This window comes from Poecilia reticulata, chromosome 9, assembly GCF_904066995.2.
Source record: "Poecilia reticulata chromosome 9, P_reticulata-male-v2, whole genome shotgun sequence".
NCBI lineage: Eukaryota > Metazoa > Chordata > Actinopteri > Cyprinodontiformes > Poeciliidae > Poecilia > Poecilia reticulata.
In genome coordinates this window covers 171,520-188,811 of record NC_088838.1, presented here as the reverse complement: position 1 = coordinate 188,811, position 17,292 = coordinate 171,520, and the positions used below count along the sequence as shown (strand labels likewise).

Here is a 17,292-nt window from a genome sequence, read left to right as displayed (position 1 = left end):
GTAGCAGCGGTTCAACAGCGAGAGCAGAACCAGCGTCTTACATCGCAGCTCGAAGACTTAAATAATTTTGCGGGTTATTTGTTTAGCTTTGACCGTCATGCTAATCCGGGTGAGTGTTTGTAGCTGTGCTCTGCTTTACCTGCTATCTGATCCTCCATTTGTCATTTTTACTGCAGTGAGCCTCGATGTAGCCAAACTACATCAAGTATGGCATTGTTTTTATGTCGTATTAGCTTCTTGTGTTGATGCATTTTGACCTGCTTCAATTTTCCGCTGCAACACGCAAACGTCCTCATTCACTCAGAGCGTTATAGTTCCACATAGCTTAGGATTTGTTGCTGCGCGTTTGCGCAGTGTGAAGGAAAGAGGAGACCAGCTGCACAGGCAGGCTGAGAAATGAGATGCAGGTGATCGGTATCGGCAACAAGAGACAATGATCGCCGATCACCGATCACGCACTTTTTCACGAAAATTGGCCCGATTATGATCGGTGACCGATCGATCGGCACAACTCTAATTTTAACAGGTTACACTTGATTCTGCTGTGGTGCCTGTGGAATCGAAGTGCATGAAGTTTGTGCTCATGTGGGAAAACCCAGTGGATCACATGGTGGGACTTCTGCTTCAACCTGCCTCTGTCATCCACCAGTTCACTGCAGACTGGCACCAGTTCACTGCAGACTGGCACCAGTTCACTGCAGACTGGCACCAGTTCACTGCAGACTGGCACCAGTTCACTGCAGACTGGCACCAGTTCACTGCAGACTGACACCAGTTCACTGCAGACTGACACCAGTTCACTGCAGACTGGCACCAGTTCACTGCAGACTGACACCAGTTCACTGCAGACTGACACCAGTTCACTGGCATCCGCCAAGGACCCAACATGGATGTCTTCTTGAGTTGTAAACCCTGAGTGCATACTGTTGAAATAAAATTGATATGCCTTTTCTAAATACATTTTCTCTATCAATGACTTAAATTATTAACTGTGGTAATTATGTTTGTGTAATATAGTAACCATGCAGTGTTCAAATGCGTCCTAACGTTCAGGTCGCCTTCATTGGAACTTAACGTCACTGATTCTCAACAAATCTCACTATTCTGTGTCCTGATACGCGCAAGCGGGAAGAAAAACAACAGCTATGACGGACTATAATGAGGATTAAGTTGTTAATATGCTGCTCCGGCCAGGCAACAACTTCAAATATGTAAGCTAAGCTCCACCGTTAGCCTCCATGTTTATTTCCGCAAACACTGAGCACTTCTTCAGTTGGCAGAACACTGAGAACGCTGACATATTGCGCTCTCTACTGCGCATGTGGGACACTTTCAGGTCATTTGCCTGTTCACACTGCAAAATGCATACAGGTCGCATTTACTGGCAGTGTGAACGACCCCAGCAAAAAAATCGGAATTGCCAAAAAAATCTGAATTATGCTGCAATGTGAACGCACCCTATGGAGTCTATTCTGTAGCTTTCGGTGTACTTTTATATCTGCTCCTTAGTCGCATATTTTCGGGGTTGCTACTGCCTCTAGTGGCGTGGGGGTGGTAACACAACTAACACAACTATAATTACATTACTAAATCAGAATAACGCAAAGTCTTTATTATTAATTTTTCATTCTCTTAAGAAATGTAGAGCTAATTAAATGATCTAAACAAGATCTTAAAGTGGTTCCAGTTTCTCTCGATGGTCAACCTGTTGAAACTGGCACATTTTAAATACCTTGGGTCGTTCCTGGACAGTCAGCTCAACTGTGCTGAAAACACTGACTATATTTTGAAGAACTGTTCTCAGAGACTCTACCTTTAAGAAGACTTAGTGATCATGGGGTGACCCAACTAGACTCTAGTTGGGTCACCCCTATGTCTTGAATTTGGGGGGGAAAAAAATCATATTTTATTTATCGCTACAGAAGTGAATACACATATGAAACTCATGGGTTTGGTACCTCAAAAAAGGTTAAGAACCACTGATATAGAGCATAACACTATGCATATGTAAGATAATTTATTAGTAATTTCTTTATGCAGGTCTGTTTTGTTATAGGAAAGTGTTGCAATATTCAAACCCACAATTTAGCAAAGTTATGTAAATCAGAGCTGGACCACCAGACATATTTTGTGGAACTGCAGAAAAATGAAAAAAACAAAAGCAAAAATTGAATTGTTAATGCATGTCACCATGAGAAAGGCCTACTTTTTAAAAACAAAATTAAATCACACATTTTTGACTCATGAAGTAAATTTTTTTTTTGCAAAAAAAACTTATTTGTGCATGTCATAAATATTTTCTTGCTATTCTAAGTTTTTGTCTGTGACTCAAAGTTTTGCTTGCGATTCTCACATGAGAATCACATGTGAAAATTCTCAAGTGTGATTTTTGTTGTGACTAAAATCACAACAAAAGATTCCTGATGTGTGCAAATAAATGTTTATGTTTGGTAAAAATGAGTAATTAAAAAAAGTGTCTTCCTTTCTCTTCCTTTGCTAGTTAGCTCTGGTTAGCGTATGTTATTCTTTAGTTTTTTCTTCTTTTTATTCCTAAGTTGTCACAACCATGATGTGACATGGTTGTGACAATTTATAAAACTTTGATAAAATTTTGTGAAATAAAAGCTTAATTTTGGTAAAATGTAAAGATTCCATGGACCTGATGAGCTACAACATGGCCCCCTTCAGAATAATGTCATATAAATTGAGGTAGTTTGGCATTTTTGCCAACTCCATCAGTTTTTGTGACTATTTCAGTGAAATTGTTGTCAAATCTCACTTAAATGTGCAAATAATTCATTTTAATGTATTTTACATAAATTGCATTACTTCACATGGACCAAGTTTTTCTTTTTACTCACTAGTTTGTCACCTTCAGTTCTGTGTCAACTCCGTCAGATGGACTTTTTGTTTTAAATATTTATTTTGTTTCTTGAGAAGCATTTGTCTGTAAAATTAGTAAAATATCACTAATAGGGTATTTTAAAAATCATTTTATATTTATTTTTGTCAGATGATGACAAAGTTCTGGGTCAGGTCGATTAAAAATGTAATTTTTAAAAAAATGTTGCAACTGGGAGCCTGCACCTTAGCTTCTATACATTTCCAAAACATTATTTGTCATATTTGCATACAAAAGGTTGAGAAATAATTTTTAAAAAATATGGAAAAATTAAAACTTATTTTGTCCCTTTTCTCAAGAATCACTGCTTCATAAGACAAAAACCGAGGAAAAGTACCATTTATATTCGAGGGAGGTTTTCACATCCTTTTATTTTTATTTTCCTTATTTTGTGTGCGAATTATGTTATTGTCTGACGACAAATGCAGTTCAGTTTAATCGTTTATGCCTTAATAAAATATTTAAATAATTTTTAAAAAAAAACATCGGGTTTGATGCTTCGTTATCTAAATAACTGAATGGAGTCCGATTACAGTGTATTTAGGTGAGTTTTGACACTTTATCTTGATATTGTTCACAGAAAAAGTTTGGGTGGCTGCCGCACATTTTCACGCCAGGAAAAAAGTGTGCGTATATTTATGCAAACTTTGATGCAAAGTTCATTTTTATACATGCCGACTTGTGCATAAAATATGGCGCCGCACATATTTTGTACGTACGCTTTATACATGATGGAAACGACAAAAAAAAAGTAGACGTCTTGGAGAGTTGCAAAAGCAAATCTGATTTGTTACTCCTGTGTACATTTTTTATACTAATGGCGTATTCTCTTTAATTTATTCAAATAAGGCGTATTTTTGCTTATCCAACCAGGAGCTGTCTCGGACCCTCTTAAAAGTTAGAAACTCCCTGCAATTTGTTTTCAGGATCAAACACCAGTTGTCTCCTTTATCTAAACAAAGTGGAAGCAGAGATTCTCCGCCACCAGCTTGAACTCAGGATGTTTTATGGCTTTTCACAGATCAGTGTGAAGCTGGAACTTCTGTTTCTTTCCCACACAGACAAAGGGCAGATCAAAAGATCTTAGCAAACAATCTGCTACAGGCAACATAAAGGTCAATAGGACAGAATAAGTTATTAATCCAAAAACTATAATTAGGCTATTTCAATCAAGACATGTTAAGTTTTAAAACTAGCATATTTTAAATTTATTTTCTTAACAAAAGCCAGCTTGAAATGCTTCTTACTGTTGGGTCTCTGCCCTTTTTCATTGAAGGGTTCTGGAGACAGGCAGGCAGTAGATGTTGTGTTTTGCCCCGATTGCTGCTCTGCTGCTTTACAGCTGCAATTCATGCAGGCTTTTCCCTCTCCCTCCTCAGAACCCCAGATGGTTTGGTTTGTATCTTATGGCTGGGTTTTGTTAGGTTTGTCTGGGCTTTTGATAATTTTGGTTATGGGTTTTGTATTCTCAAAGTCAGAACAAGTCTGGTGGACATAACATCATTCCCTGGTGGTATGCTTGGGATCATTGTCATGCTTTTTTCTCTCTTGCTCTCGGCAAAGGCGGACGCTTTTTTCCTACCCCAGGATTTCTACTGAGGAGCTTGTGGATACCTGACTTATTGACAAATTTGTGACGGACTTGGTCGAACTAGCGAACACTCAAGACTGTTGGTGTGGACAGAGACGAAGACTCGAAAACTCACTAACGAGTTGGAATCGATCTTGGAGAAGTTGCTAGTTTCGGCTCAGTGGAACGACCAAACTAATATGGATGATTGGGAACTGAGATGTATCAGAGAGACTTTAGGGAAGATTGAAATTAATAATCTTCCCAATCTAAGACTTTCTCTAACTGAATTGGCTTTCCCCATGTGGCCTTGGAAGGGCTGCATATTTCTAATCTCCTTGAAGATATGTAAACACAACGCTCTTCCCTCCTCACCCCCTCTGTATCCATGGAGTTGTGGAGCTGAGCGCTCCTAAGGACATCATTCCTCGATAACACCTTTGTCGGACTTCTGCCGGGAGGCTGAGCAACGTGGTTCCATGGTCCTTTGATGTCACCGCCTTCACTCATGTCTTTGTTTTGCCCACTGTTTTGTCTGAATGTTGCCATCTGCCCTCCTCTGTCCTTTCTTCTTTTTTGTTTGAGTTTGTTAGAAACGGTGGAGTATCCCCCATTTAACCCAGAAAAGGATTATTTTAGTTTACTAGTAATATCAGAAATTGTGGAGTACGCACTATTTAGATCAACATTATACAGCCCAGAACTGGAATCAGAATCAGAATTAGAATAACTACAAACTTGGAATCCAGAAATACTTAACAGGAACAGTCACTGCTTAGTTTATATTACTTTTAACCCAGAAAAGGAATTAGATCAGTCACTCTTTAGCTTATTTTATCAGAAACTGTAGTCACTATTTAGAAATAGAATTAGATACTTAGCAACCCTTAACAGGAGCACTTAGTTTACATACTTTAGAACAACATTAGATTAGTTTTCTTTCCTCTTTTTTTCTTTCCTTTGGTTTATTTTGTTTGTATTTACTTTTAACTCATGTAAAGCACTTTGAATTGCCTTGTTGCTGAAAATGTGCTATATAAATAAAATTATCTTAAAATTTTATTTATATAGCATAATTTTATTTATATATACCTTAAAAAACCGAGTCGTTTCATCTTCAATGCTCTTGTTCTTGACCAAATACTTATATTCTGCCGTAATTTGCAGTTCTTAAAATAAAAGTGATTTTCTAGATATGTTTTCTCATTTTGTCTCTCATAGTCGAGGTCTACCTTCGATGTCAAATACAGGCCTCTCATTTTTTTTTAAGTGGGAGAACTTTTTCCCCCACTGTAATTAGTGACGTCACTAATTGAACTTGGCAATTTTAGTTTCACAGAATCAGCAGCATGCATATCATGCTTGTTGGGTCTATTGGTTTTCTATACCTTTACTAAACCTTCTAGAAACTTACTTTCAGTGCAAAAGTTCAAATGTTAACAAAAACTGTGATTTATCTAGTGATGTGGAACAGAGTCTAAAAACACAGCTGTAAATGGTCTCAACTTTATTTGTATACTAATTACTAAAATATATCTTGGAGAAAAAAAACTACAAACAAAACATCTTCATGTCTGCCAATGGAAAATCACCAAAACACCTGAAATGGTCTTATTCCTGTGCAAGTGATGAATACAAGCCAAATCAGAAAACATAAATATACCAAGATCTTTTTATACAGAATATAAATTTAACCCATGAATATTACTTGTGAGATCAAAAATTTTAGAACAATAATTACTTTCCATCCTGTTGCTGTACTGCAAATAACAGAACTACAAAACGTCTATAAAGTTGAAAGGTTATTTGCTTGTCAATACCATTTGTGAAGACATTTTGAAACGTAAAAATCTTTTTACACCAGAATTCATCTTACATTTTCCATTATGAAAATTTACCAATTGCAGTTTTGTTTTTATAAAACTATGCAATTTAAAATATATATATTTTACTGTCACAAAAACAGTAAAAGGCTGAAAGTACCAGTAAATTTTCTTCACATCAACAGTAAAAAGAAATTGCAACCTTTTCCAGTCATCGTCCTTCACATAACAGAGCACAAGGAAAAAGCCCTTTTGTTTGTTTTCTTCTTGAACAGAATGTAGCTGAGCAATTTTGCAAAGTTGTATCTGATCCACAATGGCCTAAAAATGTTACTTGGACACAAAGTAGGAAAGTAGACAAATCTGACTAAAATGCAGTGTGTGCAGCAGCAACAACTTTACAGCACCGTGGTAGTTAACATTTCGGTACAGAATCTGTACAACTGGCTATAAAAATATTCAAGCTTGGCCAAAACTGGAGAGTAATCTCAACCACCTCAGTAAGTCTACAACAGAAAAAAAGAATTTATGTTACGACTGAATCAAAGTTCAGATCAGATGTGGGAATGAGAGAGACAAAGAAATATTCTTACAGTAAAAGAACAAATGAGTGTTTCAGTCACTGTCATATTCTTCTATGATGACTTCCTCTTCCTCCAAGAGCGCTTGGTTTGTAGTAAGATAGGACTGACTGACTTGTGTTCCTCTCTCAATCCTGCAGTGTAATTCCTCTTCTTCCTCGATCTCCTGGCCCATCTCTTTGTCTCTTAGATTCTCCAGTTTTAATCTGTACACATGTCACAAAGACAAAGACGTCGTAAATTTTAATTTGAAACCTTCAGGTTCAGTTTTCTTCATTGTAACCGTGGACACATTTTACAATAAAACACTGATACAATAAAACAAAGACACAGGATGCCAAACTTCTCAGTTGTTCACTGCTTGTCCACAAAAACTTTGCACATGTGTTTTATGAAAAAAAAAACAATCAAACAAAAAAAAAAACAATAGTGTTAGGAATTAGTCCCTCCAGGAAGTGGAGATGATGCAATAATGGATAGTGAGCTATTTAAAATAAATTGTTTCAATTATTTAAATTTGTAGACTATTTAAAGTAAATTATTCAAAGTGAATTTTCTAAATTAAGAATGTTGCAGATTGTTTATAGATGTCTGTTTTTATTAGCATTGCTGGTGGTTTATATTTTGTTTTGTTTAATGGTATTTGTACTTTGTAATGTTTTGGGGGTTTTGTATGGGCTGCCATAGGTGATGAAGGCAGGCCCTATAAAAGCTGGCAGAATCATTGTGTCCATGAATGACTTGAACTGTCAAGATGTGTTTGGCACAAAGAAATCAACACTTAGTGTTCCAGCGAGGTACGTTTTGTTTTGTTTGTATTGTAAGTTTATGTTTTGTATTCTAATGTTTGTATATATTTTAGTTTTCACAGTGACTGAGGTTATTGTGGTGACTGTGATGATCATGGTTGATATTCATCAACAAAAATAAAATGTTGAAATTCACCCGTCGAGATTGGCTGAGTAATTCAAGTGCTGGGGAGCTGCTATAGAAACTATTAACTCAAATTCATCATTCACAAATTTTGCGCAAATCTGACCAATCACCATAACATTTTCTATATTTCACTCTTTTCTGAGTTAGTGATATGGACCTGTATTTGCAGAGGTCCTGAGGTGATTTTTGACACTGGTTCTGCTCAGAAGGTTTTCATAGGCTGTGATACTTGTTCTAGTTTCAGGCTCATGTTTAACATATATCCCATGATGCTACACAGTTGATCTGTGCAGCACCTCAGGAGCCTCCATGCAGGCCTCCAGCCTTCCACACCTTTATCTTATGCAGCTCATTTCTCACCTGAAAAGTGAAATTGTACTCGGGCTCTTCCATACCCCACTGATGTCGTTTTGCTGCAACTCCTGTGGACTTTTTTTTCAATTCCTGATCTTCCTTCTCTGTTCTTTCTGCACAGCTCTCAGCTCATTAAATAGGTTTGATCAAAATTCAGCTGAAAAGAATCACCCTAACCCCTAACTTTGCAATAGATGAAGACCCTCAAGATGTTGGTCCTCGACCATCTTTACCATCCTGGTGAGGTCTTCAAAGGATTCTCTGCAGCTCACTCACTGGCCTAACATCAGGATAGGTAATGCCATTATCCTCCACACCACTGTAACATACTTGAAGATGACTGGAAGCACTGTAGGGATTGTGTTCTTTGATTCCTTCAGTTTTTTGACACCTCGAGATGCAAGCAGTGGATCATCACCTGTCCCAGTGGTTACTGGACTACTTTCGTAGCTGCTGTTAGCATGTGTCTCTGACAGGGTGATTTGGAGTACAGATCAATGCTCTGGCAACGTCACCATTCACTGTTTACTCTGCAGACTTCTCCATCAACTCCCAAGACTGCCATCTACAAAGTTTCTCTGTTATAGACAACCTTATCACTAGTCTGTCACCCTTGTCACTGTCTGTACTCTGAGTACAGACAGTGAACTCAGGACTTTGAGGATTGGTCCCACGGGATCATCTTTTTTATTGTCATTTGTAAATCTTTATTTATTTTACTGTCAATTCTTGTATGAAACTATGGCTGTATGGAATATTTTAATACTGTACTAAGAGTGTAATAGTGGTCTTCCAACCAATCCTAATACCTACCTTCAAAAATACATGAAAATTCAAGAAACATTTGGAGCATCAGTGCACAACAAAGTCAGAAAATTGACAAGCAAGTCCCAGCAGCTGAAGAAGAGAGATGTGACTAAAATCCCACCACAACAAACAAATAACAAAAGCTGGACTTCAGTTCAAATCCGATCAGTGGGGGAGGGTTGAAAAAGTTGGTTGGAAAATATGTAGTAGAGGAAATGCTGCCCTTAAATATGATTGACTCACCCTGACTGACATTTTCATGTTCAAGCAGTGGTGGGTTGTTAATAGCTGCCAACTAATAAATTAACTTGTAATCTAACTTAGTTAAAATAAGATATTCCTTTATTAATCCCGCAGTGGGGAAATTTGCATTGTTACAGCAGTACAGAGGACAGAGCAGAACCAATATAAAAATCTATATACAAAAAATACACTGCTCAAAAAAATAAAGGGAACACTTAAACAACACAATATAACTCCAAGTAAATCAAACTTCTGTGAAATCAAACTGTCCACTTAGGAAGCAACACTGATTGACAATCAGTTTCTCCTGCTGTTGTGCAAATGGAATAGACAACAGATGGACATTATTGGCAATTAGAAAGACACACTCAATAAAGGAGAGGTTCTGCAGGTGGGGACCACAGACCACTTCTCAGTGTCTATGCTGTCTGGCTGATGTTTTGGTCAGTTTTGAATGTTGGTGCTGCTTTCACACTCGTGGTAGCATGAGACGGACTCTACAACCCACACAAGTGGCTCAGGTAGTGCAGCTCATCCAGGATGGCACATCAATGCGAGCTGTGGCAAGAAGGTTTGCTGTGTCTGTCAGCGTAGTGTCCAGAGGCTGGAGGCGCTACCAGGAGACAGGCCAGTACACCAGGAGACGTGGAGGAGGCCGCAGGAGGGCAACAACCCAGCAGCAGGACCGCTACCTCCGCCTTTGTGCAAGAAGATGGGGGTTGTGCTCACAGCCCAACATTGTGCAGGATGCTTGGCATTTGCCAGAGAACACCAGGATTGGCAAATTAAATTCGCCACTGGCGCCTTGTGCTCTTAAAGATGAAAGCAGGTTCACACTGAGCACATGTGACAGACGTGACAGAGTCTGGAGACGCCGTGGAGAGCGGTCTGCTGCCTGCAACATCCTTCAGCATGACCGGTTTGGCAGTGGGTCAGTAATGGTGTGGGGTGGCATTTCTTTGGAGGGCCGCACAGCCCTCCATGTGCTCACCAGAGGTAGCCTGACTGCCATTAGGTACCGAGATGAGATCCTCAGACCCCTTGTGAGACCATATGCTGGTGCGGTTGGCCCTGGGTTCCTCCTAATGCAGGACAATGCTAGACCTCATGTGGCTGGAGTGTGTCAGCAGTTCCTGCAAGATGAAGGCATTGAAGCTATGGACTGGCCCGCCCGTTCCCCAGACCTGAATCTGATTGAGCACATCTGGGACATCATATCTCGCTCCATCCACCAACGTCACGTTGCACCACAGACTGTCCAGGAGTTGGCGGATGCTTTAGTCCAGGTCTGGGAGGAGATCCCTCAGGAGACCATCCGCCACCTCATCAGGAGCATGCCCAGGAGTTGTAGGGAGGTCATACAGGCACGTGGAGGCCACACACAATACTGAGCCTCATTTTGACTTGTTTTAAGGACATTACATTAAAGTTGGATCAGCCTGTAGTGTGTTTTTTCACTTTCATTTTGTGTGTGGCTCCAAATCCAGGCCTCCGTTGGTTAATAAATTTGATTTCCATTGATGATTTTTGTGTGATTTTGTTGTCAGCACATTCAACTTTGTACAGAACAAAGTATTCAATGAGAATATTTCATTCATTCAGATCTAGGATGTGTTATTTGAGTGTTCCCTTTATTTTTTTGAGCAGTGTATAAGTGAATATAGAAATACTGAAACATTATTGTATGAAATATAAAAAAGAAATAAATTCCAGGTGTATATGTTAAGGTAGGCAGATAGGTGATGTTACACATAGATTAAAGTAAATAAATAATAAATGAAATAGTAATGCAAGTCATATTGCACATGGTGACAGATAGGTAAGTTATGTTTTAAATGGTGAATTTGATATTGCACAGTTGAGCACTATACCAGTGATAAGTGAGTAAAGCGAACAGGTTTATTGCTTGTAAGTTAGAACCAAGTAAATTTTTCGAGCAATCACTAATCAGAAATCGAGATACCTATGCCACCCTGATCAGGAAATCCACAAATTCAAAGCCTTTAGAGAGTTCTGATTTAATATAAAGAGAGAGATCATATTTCACCTATTTTAGTTTCCCTTGATTGGCTTCCAGTTAAATCCAGAATAGAATTAAAGATTCTCCTTCTCGCATATAAAGTGCTTAATTAAGCTCCATCATTCATCAGAGATCTGATTGGTCCATATGTTCCCAACAGAGCACTTTGCTCTCAGACTGCAGGTTTACTGCTGGTTCTTAGAATTTCTAAAAGTAGAATGGGAGGCAGATTCTTTTATTATCCGGTTCTTCTGCTGTGGAACCAGCTCACAGTTTCAGACACTCTGTGTACTTTTAAGGCCAGATTTAAAACTTTCCTTTCTGATAAAGCATATAGTTAAAAATAATATTTAAATTTTTATTTGCGATATACAATAATCAAGTAGGAGTTGGAATAATTAAGTTAATTAATTATTTTGAAAAGGACGGTGACTTTTTCACATGGGTTAAAAAGGAATTTTTTCCCTTTGTAAATTAAATAATCATTTGAAGGTACATCTTGCAAGTACTTAGGTTATCTTAACGTTTTCTGTGTTCAGTGTTGTCACCAAGGCCTATAAAATATGTACAAAATGTATAATACATGAGCATTAAAAAGGTTTCGTACCTGCCAGAACATGTCCTTAGCGACATCTGACCAACATCTTGAATAACAGCCATCTGTGCTATCAGGGAAAAAAGTAGGATTTAATCACCATTAATTAACTACCAGAACCATTCTTTGTGGTTCACAATTTATTTTCAGATCAATTTATTTAGCCCCCGAGTCCCAGCCATGTGATTTAGAGTATTGGTCAATACCGAGTCCCAATCTGATACTTCAAAAAACATTTAGAAAATGAACCCCCTAGATGAGAGCATCACCTAATTTGCATATTTGATTATGTGAGCCAGGATATTTAGAAATGAATATCAACATCGACAATGCAAAAATAATATAAAATACTTTTTAAATCACTTTTTTACTGCAAACAAACTTTACTAACTTGTGTGAACCTACCCTAAATAAATCACTTTTGTGTAATATAAAAATTAACCAAAAGACAGTTATCAGCTGTAGGCACATACAGTGGAGGAGGTAAATCAGTGACGGAGGTTGTGTGAGTCAAATTTATTTTTGGAGCGACAGTTTTGGTAAAAAAAAAAAAAAAAAAAAAAAAAGCAAACATGAATAACTATATTTACATTCTATTTACTGCAATCCAGAGCAGGATCAATGGCAACTTTGTGCATGTGTGATTCCATTGCAATGTGTAATGGAGTGGAGTGGGTCTCCTCTGCCTCTGCTCTACTGCAGGGTGAGAATACGGTCAGACAACAGGCTGCACTCCCAGCACCTTGGAGATGGGAGGGGTTCATGGCAGCTCTCACTGCTCACTGTAACTGTAGTACTATCTATGCTTTTCTGTTTTGTCACCAATGTCTCCAATAATGGCAGTTTGAAAAGACTAAATGCAGCAGCAATGTCACTAAGTTGGAAACAGTCCTGATGCTGTGTTCTGCTTCACATTACTAAAGTTATGCTGAGAAACCATGCCTGCAGAGAACTATATGCCCTGTCGCGGGAACACGCATTGCTCTAAAGCAGGGGTCCCCAAACTTTTTCCTGTGAAGGCTACATAGGTTTTCCCTTCTCTGGTGGGGGGCCAGAGTCAGTTTGTAGCAGAAAAAGTGTTTCTATGGATTGATTTTTACCCAGAAAGCACATGGGCAAAAACCGTTAGTGAAATGGTCACTGGGACTGACTAGTATATATTCCATTGAGGGAAAATAACTTTAACATATGAATTCCTCATATGTTAACTTAAAGGCTTGTTTTGAAGTATAAGCTGCTACTTACAGGCTTCGAAGAACTCGACCTGGAATGCGGCGTTCATAACAAACACGTGTTCATCTGCTCTACCGCTAGCAAACAACCGTACTGATTATATAACATAAAAGTCAAGCAGTTCCCTTAAAGTCCAACAGATGGCAGCAATGCGCCATGCAAAACAAAACACCCACAGTTTACAGGACACACTTCCTGCTAAAGAGCCCCCTGGTGGTTGAAGAAAAATCCACATATAAACCGGAAAATACTCTGAATGCTCTGAATGCTCTCTGGTATTGTTCAGGGGGCCGGACCAAATGGGCCGTAGTTTGGGGACCACTGATCTTCATTGCTGCTGCACACATTTGATGTGCTGTTCAGACACTGCAGCTGATTCCATCGTAGGGTTTTAGCAGCTTCTTCAGTCGGCTGACTGGGAATCATAACTAGGAATTGAAACTTAAAAAGTTTATCAACAGTTATCACCTCTAGGCACGTACAGTGGAGAATATAAATGAGTGACGGAGGTTGTGTGAATAACCTCAGTCACTGAGGTTATTCCTATCCATTAAGTAAATGGATAGGTTTTTGACAGAGCTTTGTGTGTTTGAGTGTGAAAGGTAAGGTTTTGTGGGGGAGGGGGATTTTCTTAACCAAAGGGGGCTCAACAGAAAAAGCTTGGGAGTCACTGGTGTTAGGAACTATCTATAAAACCACAGATCTTAAACGGTTTTAAACATTTAAATAAGACACTTTCATATTTTAGTTAGTAATTGTTATTTTAGGAATCCATTGACCAAACATAACTGTTATTACAGTAATTTGTAGTATATTAAAGACAGTAACAGTGAGGCATCCATTGTGTGCTACCTTGACTCCTTGTAGGGTTACAAAGTTTGGCCAGGAAAGGCAGCAACTGAGTCTGTAGACCGGCTGGTGTAAGACAGAAGCTCCTGAACAAAGTTTGCACAGCCACACAGTTGTCCTGGCGCTATAAAAAGAAATATTTATTAGTATTTATAAATGGAAATCCTGAATCCATATTGATCAATTGTTTTCAGTGACATTGATTCAGAGATTTGTGTATATTTAAACATAATAAAGAATAACCACATGTGCAATTGTATTTTTAGCTTTATTTAACCCAGGGTGCTTTTATTCTTTGCTTAACAGGTTTAAAATGATTGGACATTGGAGGCACTTGTGAGGTAGCTTCAAAAAACAATTTCAGTAGCAAACTGTAGGCTACTGAAATATTCATGAGACCATTCCCAAAATAATAATAATTTAAATCCATCTATTCATCATTTGTAGTCGAGACAGAAATTTTAGTCAGTATTAAATAAAATAATGCTATTAGTGTAGTTGAGTCTGGGAAACAACATATTGCTAGTGGTGGATCTAGAAAAATATGTATGGCGTGGCAAGAGATGGAAAGTCCATCTGGTGTCCGTTGCCATACATTACTTGATTGGACAGCAGCTATAGCCGCTGTGATGATGCGCTACTAGTATGCATCGAGTCATGTCCACAAAGCCATACTGTTTCAATGCATGATGAGCAGGACTCGATTACAAAAATATTTGTAGCACCACAATTTATTATCAGATTTCTATTAAATATGGCTTAAATTAAAGATGATAAAATTGCTAATGTTTCAATTCATACAATATGTATTCTCCTGGATGTAAATATATAAATAGTTTGTTTTCTGTCAGTTCTGCCAAGATGCAAGACAGGATGAATTTCTCTTATATTGGTAAATAATAACTAGCGTCAACACAGGCTAGTAAACAAGGCTCCACTGTGGCTATGGCATCTGTAGGTATCAACAATATACTTTACATTACTTACATAACTTTACTGTCGTAAACGAATATTTTCGTAATAATCTATCAATTATTCTTATGATTAATCGATAGATTAATCATAATCGAGTAATCGAGAGTAATCAAGAAAAAAATTACAAAATAAAATATTGGTAAACCTGGCATAACACCAGTGTTACTTTTGGTATCAACATCAGTCCAATTTTTCATATTTGAGCATCCCTAACATTTAGTTTTCTGTAGTTTATAAAATTAACCTGTCACAATAATAGCTCGCTTTCTAACTTAACCTGAAAAGTTATACAAAGATCTGACATTATATTCAATTTAATAATAAAGAGGCAGTGGGGTGCTGTGGTGGCCAGTGGTCGAGAAAGTACTAAAAATTGTACTTAAGTACAGTAACGAAGTACTTGTACTGTGGCGCAGGGGCAAAGCACGACCCACATATTGAGACCTTAGTCCTCGTGGCAGTGGTTGCAGGTTCGATTCCCGTAGTGGAGACATTTGAGGCATGTCTTCCCCCTCTCTCATTACCCTGTTTCCTGTCAAACTACTTTCAAATAAAGGCCTCTAGAGCCAACAAAACCTTTAAAAAATAATAATAAAGAGTCAGGCTCACAAATACACTTATAAAAAATGTCTATGCTCCAGCTTTTAGTTTATGTATTCATCTTTGGTGAGTTTAACAGATGAACTCTCACTTTGCACCATACCTGTCAAGCTTTGGGTTTGAGAATATGGGAAATGTCGCCTGGAGTTAGGGGGCTTGGAGTGATGGCGGGCAGGCAAATGAACAAACGTAAGATGGGGGTGGGGAGGAGGAAATGAACCACACAGCTGCTACTTGAACGACAGATGTACGTGCACTGTGCGGGAGTGAGCTACGCGTACACTGCCGTGAATGACAGAAAAAAAACACTCCTCCTGGCTCTCATTGGGGGTTTTGGTTCAGAAGGAGGGTATTTTTATAAATGCTATTACAGCCACAGGGGGATTTCAATTTTTCAGTTTACCTCTCATCTTCTATTTACAGGAATTAGTGAGATTTTTAACATCCATCCATTTTCTTTACACCCTTGTCCCTCAGTGGGGTCGGGAGGGTTGCTGGTGCTTATCTCCAGCTAACGTTCTGGGTGAGATTTTTAACATATGAAAATAATATATCTTCAAAAAGTTACACATTGTAGCTTTAATGTCCAATTTGCCACATCTATTTCTTTAATTCGCGGTTGCCAGTTAGGGTGGCTACAAGGTGGCAGCTATACCACCCAAGAAGATATGCCCCTGCATATTGCATATTTACATTTACCACTGAAATCCAGCTGACAGAATAGCTTTACTAAAGTCGTACCTTTTTGTTGACTAGACACCAACTGGGTTTGTGCAGCGGTCTGAAGCCAACAGGAAGTTGACAAGAGTTTGAGTGGATCAACCCTCTGGTTGCCACTGAAGATCCATAGTCCCCCATTGTGTGACGAATCTAAAAAGAAAAACAGCATCTTTAGAACACTGAAAACTAGTCATCAGACAATCCACACAGGACACACAGTCGGTAGAACAACAATCAATTTATTCATAATGCTATTTATATATCAAATCGAAATCTCAAAGGACACATTCACACAGCTGTCCACTGACCACTACCTGGTGGTGAGTTGGCTCTGGTGGTCGGGGAGGAAGCCGGTCAGACCTGGCAGGTCCAAACATATTATGAGTGTCTGCTGGGAACGTCTGGCACAGTCTTCCATGAGATAGAGCTTTAACTCCTACTTCCGGGAGAGCTTTGAACATGTTTCGAGGGGATTGAGGACATTGAGTCTGAGTGGACCATGTTCCGCATCTCCATTGTCAAGGCAGCTTATTGGACCTGTTGGTTGTTGGTGCCTCTCAGCAACCTTGGGTGGTTGCTGAGGCAAAAACTCGGGCGTGGAGAAAGACTTCCGCACAGCTTTGAGGCGATTCTGACCCACCACCAGTCTCAGGAGGAGAAAACAGTACAGCACCTGTGTATAGTGGGGATGGTGTGCTGCTGGCCTTGACTCGGGACATTGTGGGCCGGTGAACAGAATACTTTGAAGACCTCCTCAATCTCACCAACATCCATTGAGGAAGCCGAGCCTGGAGATTCGGGGTCAGGTTCTCCAATCTCTGGGGATGAGGTCGCCAAGATGGTTAAAAAGCTCCTCGGCGGCAAGGCCCCATGGGTGGATGAGATTTGTGCGGAGTTTTTAAGGCTCTGGATGCTGCGGATTGTGTTGGTTGATGCGATTCTGCAATATTGCATGGACATCGGACACACAAGTGTCCGATGTCCGAGGGGGTGTATATATTGTGGTTTACATCCTGGTTGTGGAACACTAGACCAGCTCTACACCCTAAGCAGGGAGGATTTTCTGCCCCAAGTGGAGGAGTTT

The 17,292-nt window shown here is 39.0% G+C and overlaps 1 protein-coding gene across 7 annotated transcripts in view; it reads right to left on the bottom strand.

Moving 5' to 3' along the window:
- Positions 1–5,964: 5,964 nt before the first annotated feature.
- rad17 (RAD17 checkpoint clamp loader component) overlaps positions 5,965–17,292 on the bottom strand; it is a 55,603-nt gene continuing 44,275 nt past the window's right edge. For 3 of the 7 annotated variants that reach the window (XM_008402243.3, XM_008402239.3, XM_008402241.3), the window contains 4 exons: positions 16,230–16,358; positions 13,917–14,037; positions 11,844–11,901; positions 5,965–7,082 (listed from right to left, as the gene is read on the bottom strand). In XM_008402243.3, the coding sequence (XP_008400465.1) occupies positions 6,911–7,082; positions 11,844–11,901; positions 13,917–14,037; positions 16,230–16,358 (480 nt within the window). In that variant the 3' untranslated portion in view covers positions 5,965–6,910. The remainder of the gene's footprint in view (positions 7,083–11,843; positions 11,902–13,916; positions 14,038–16,229; positions 16,359–17,292) is intronic. The other 4 variants (XR_014089117.1, XM_008402240.3, XM_008402242.3 and 1 more) reach the window with 4 other exon arrangements.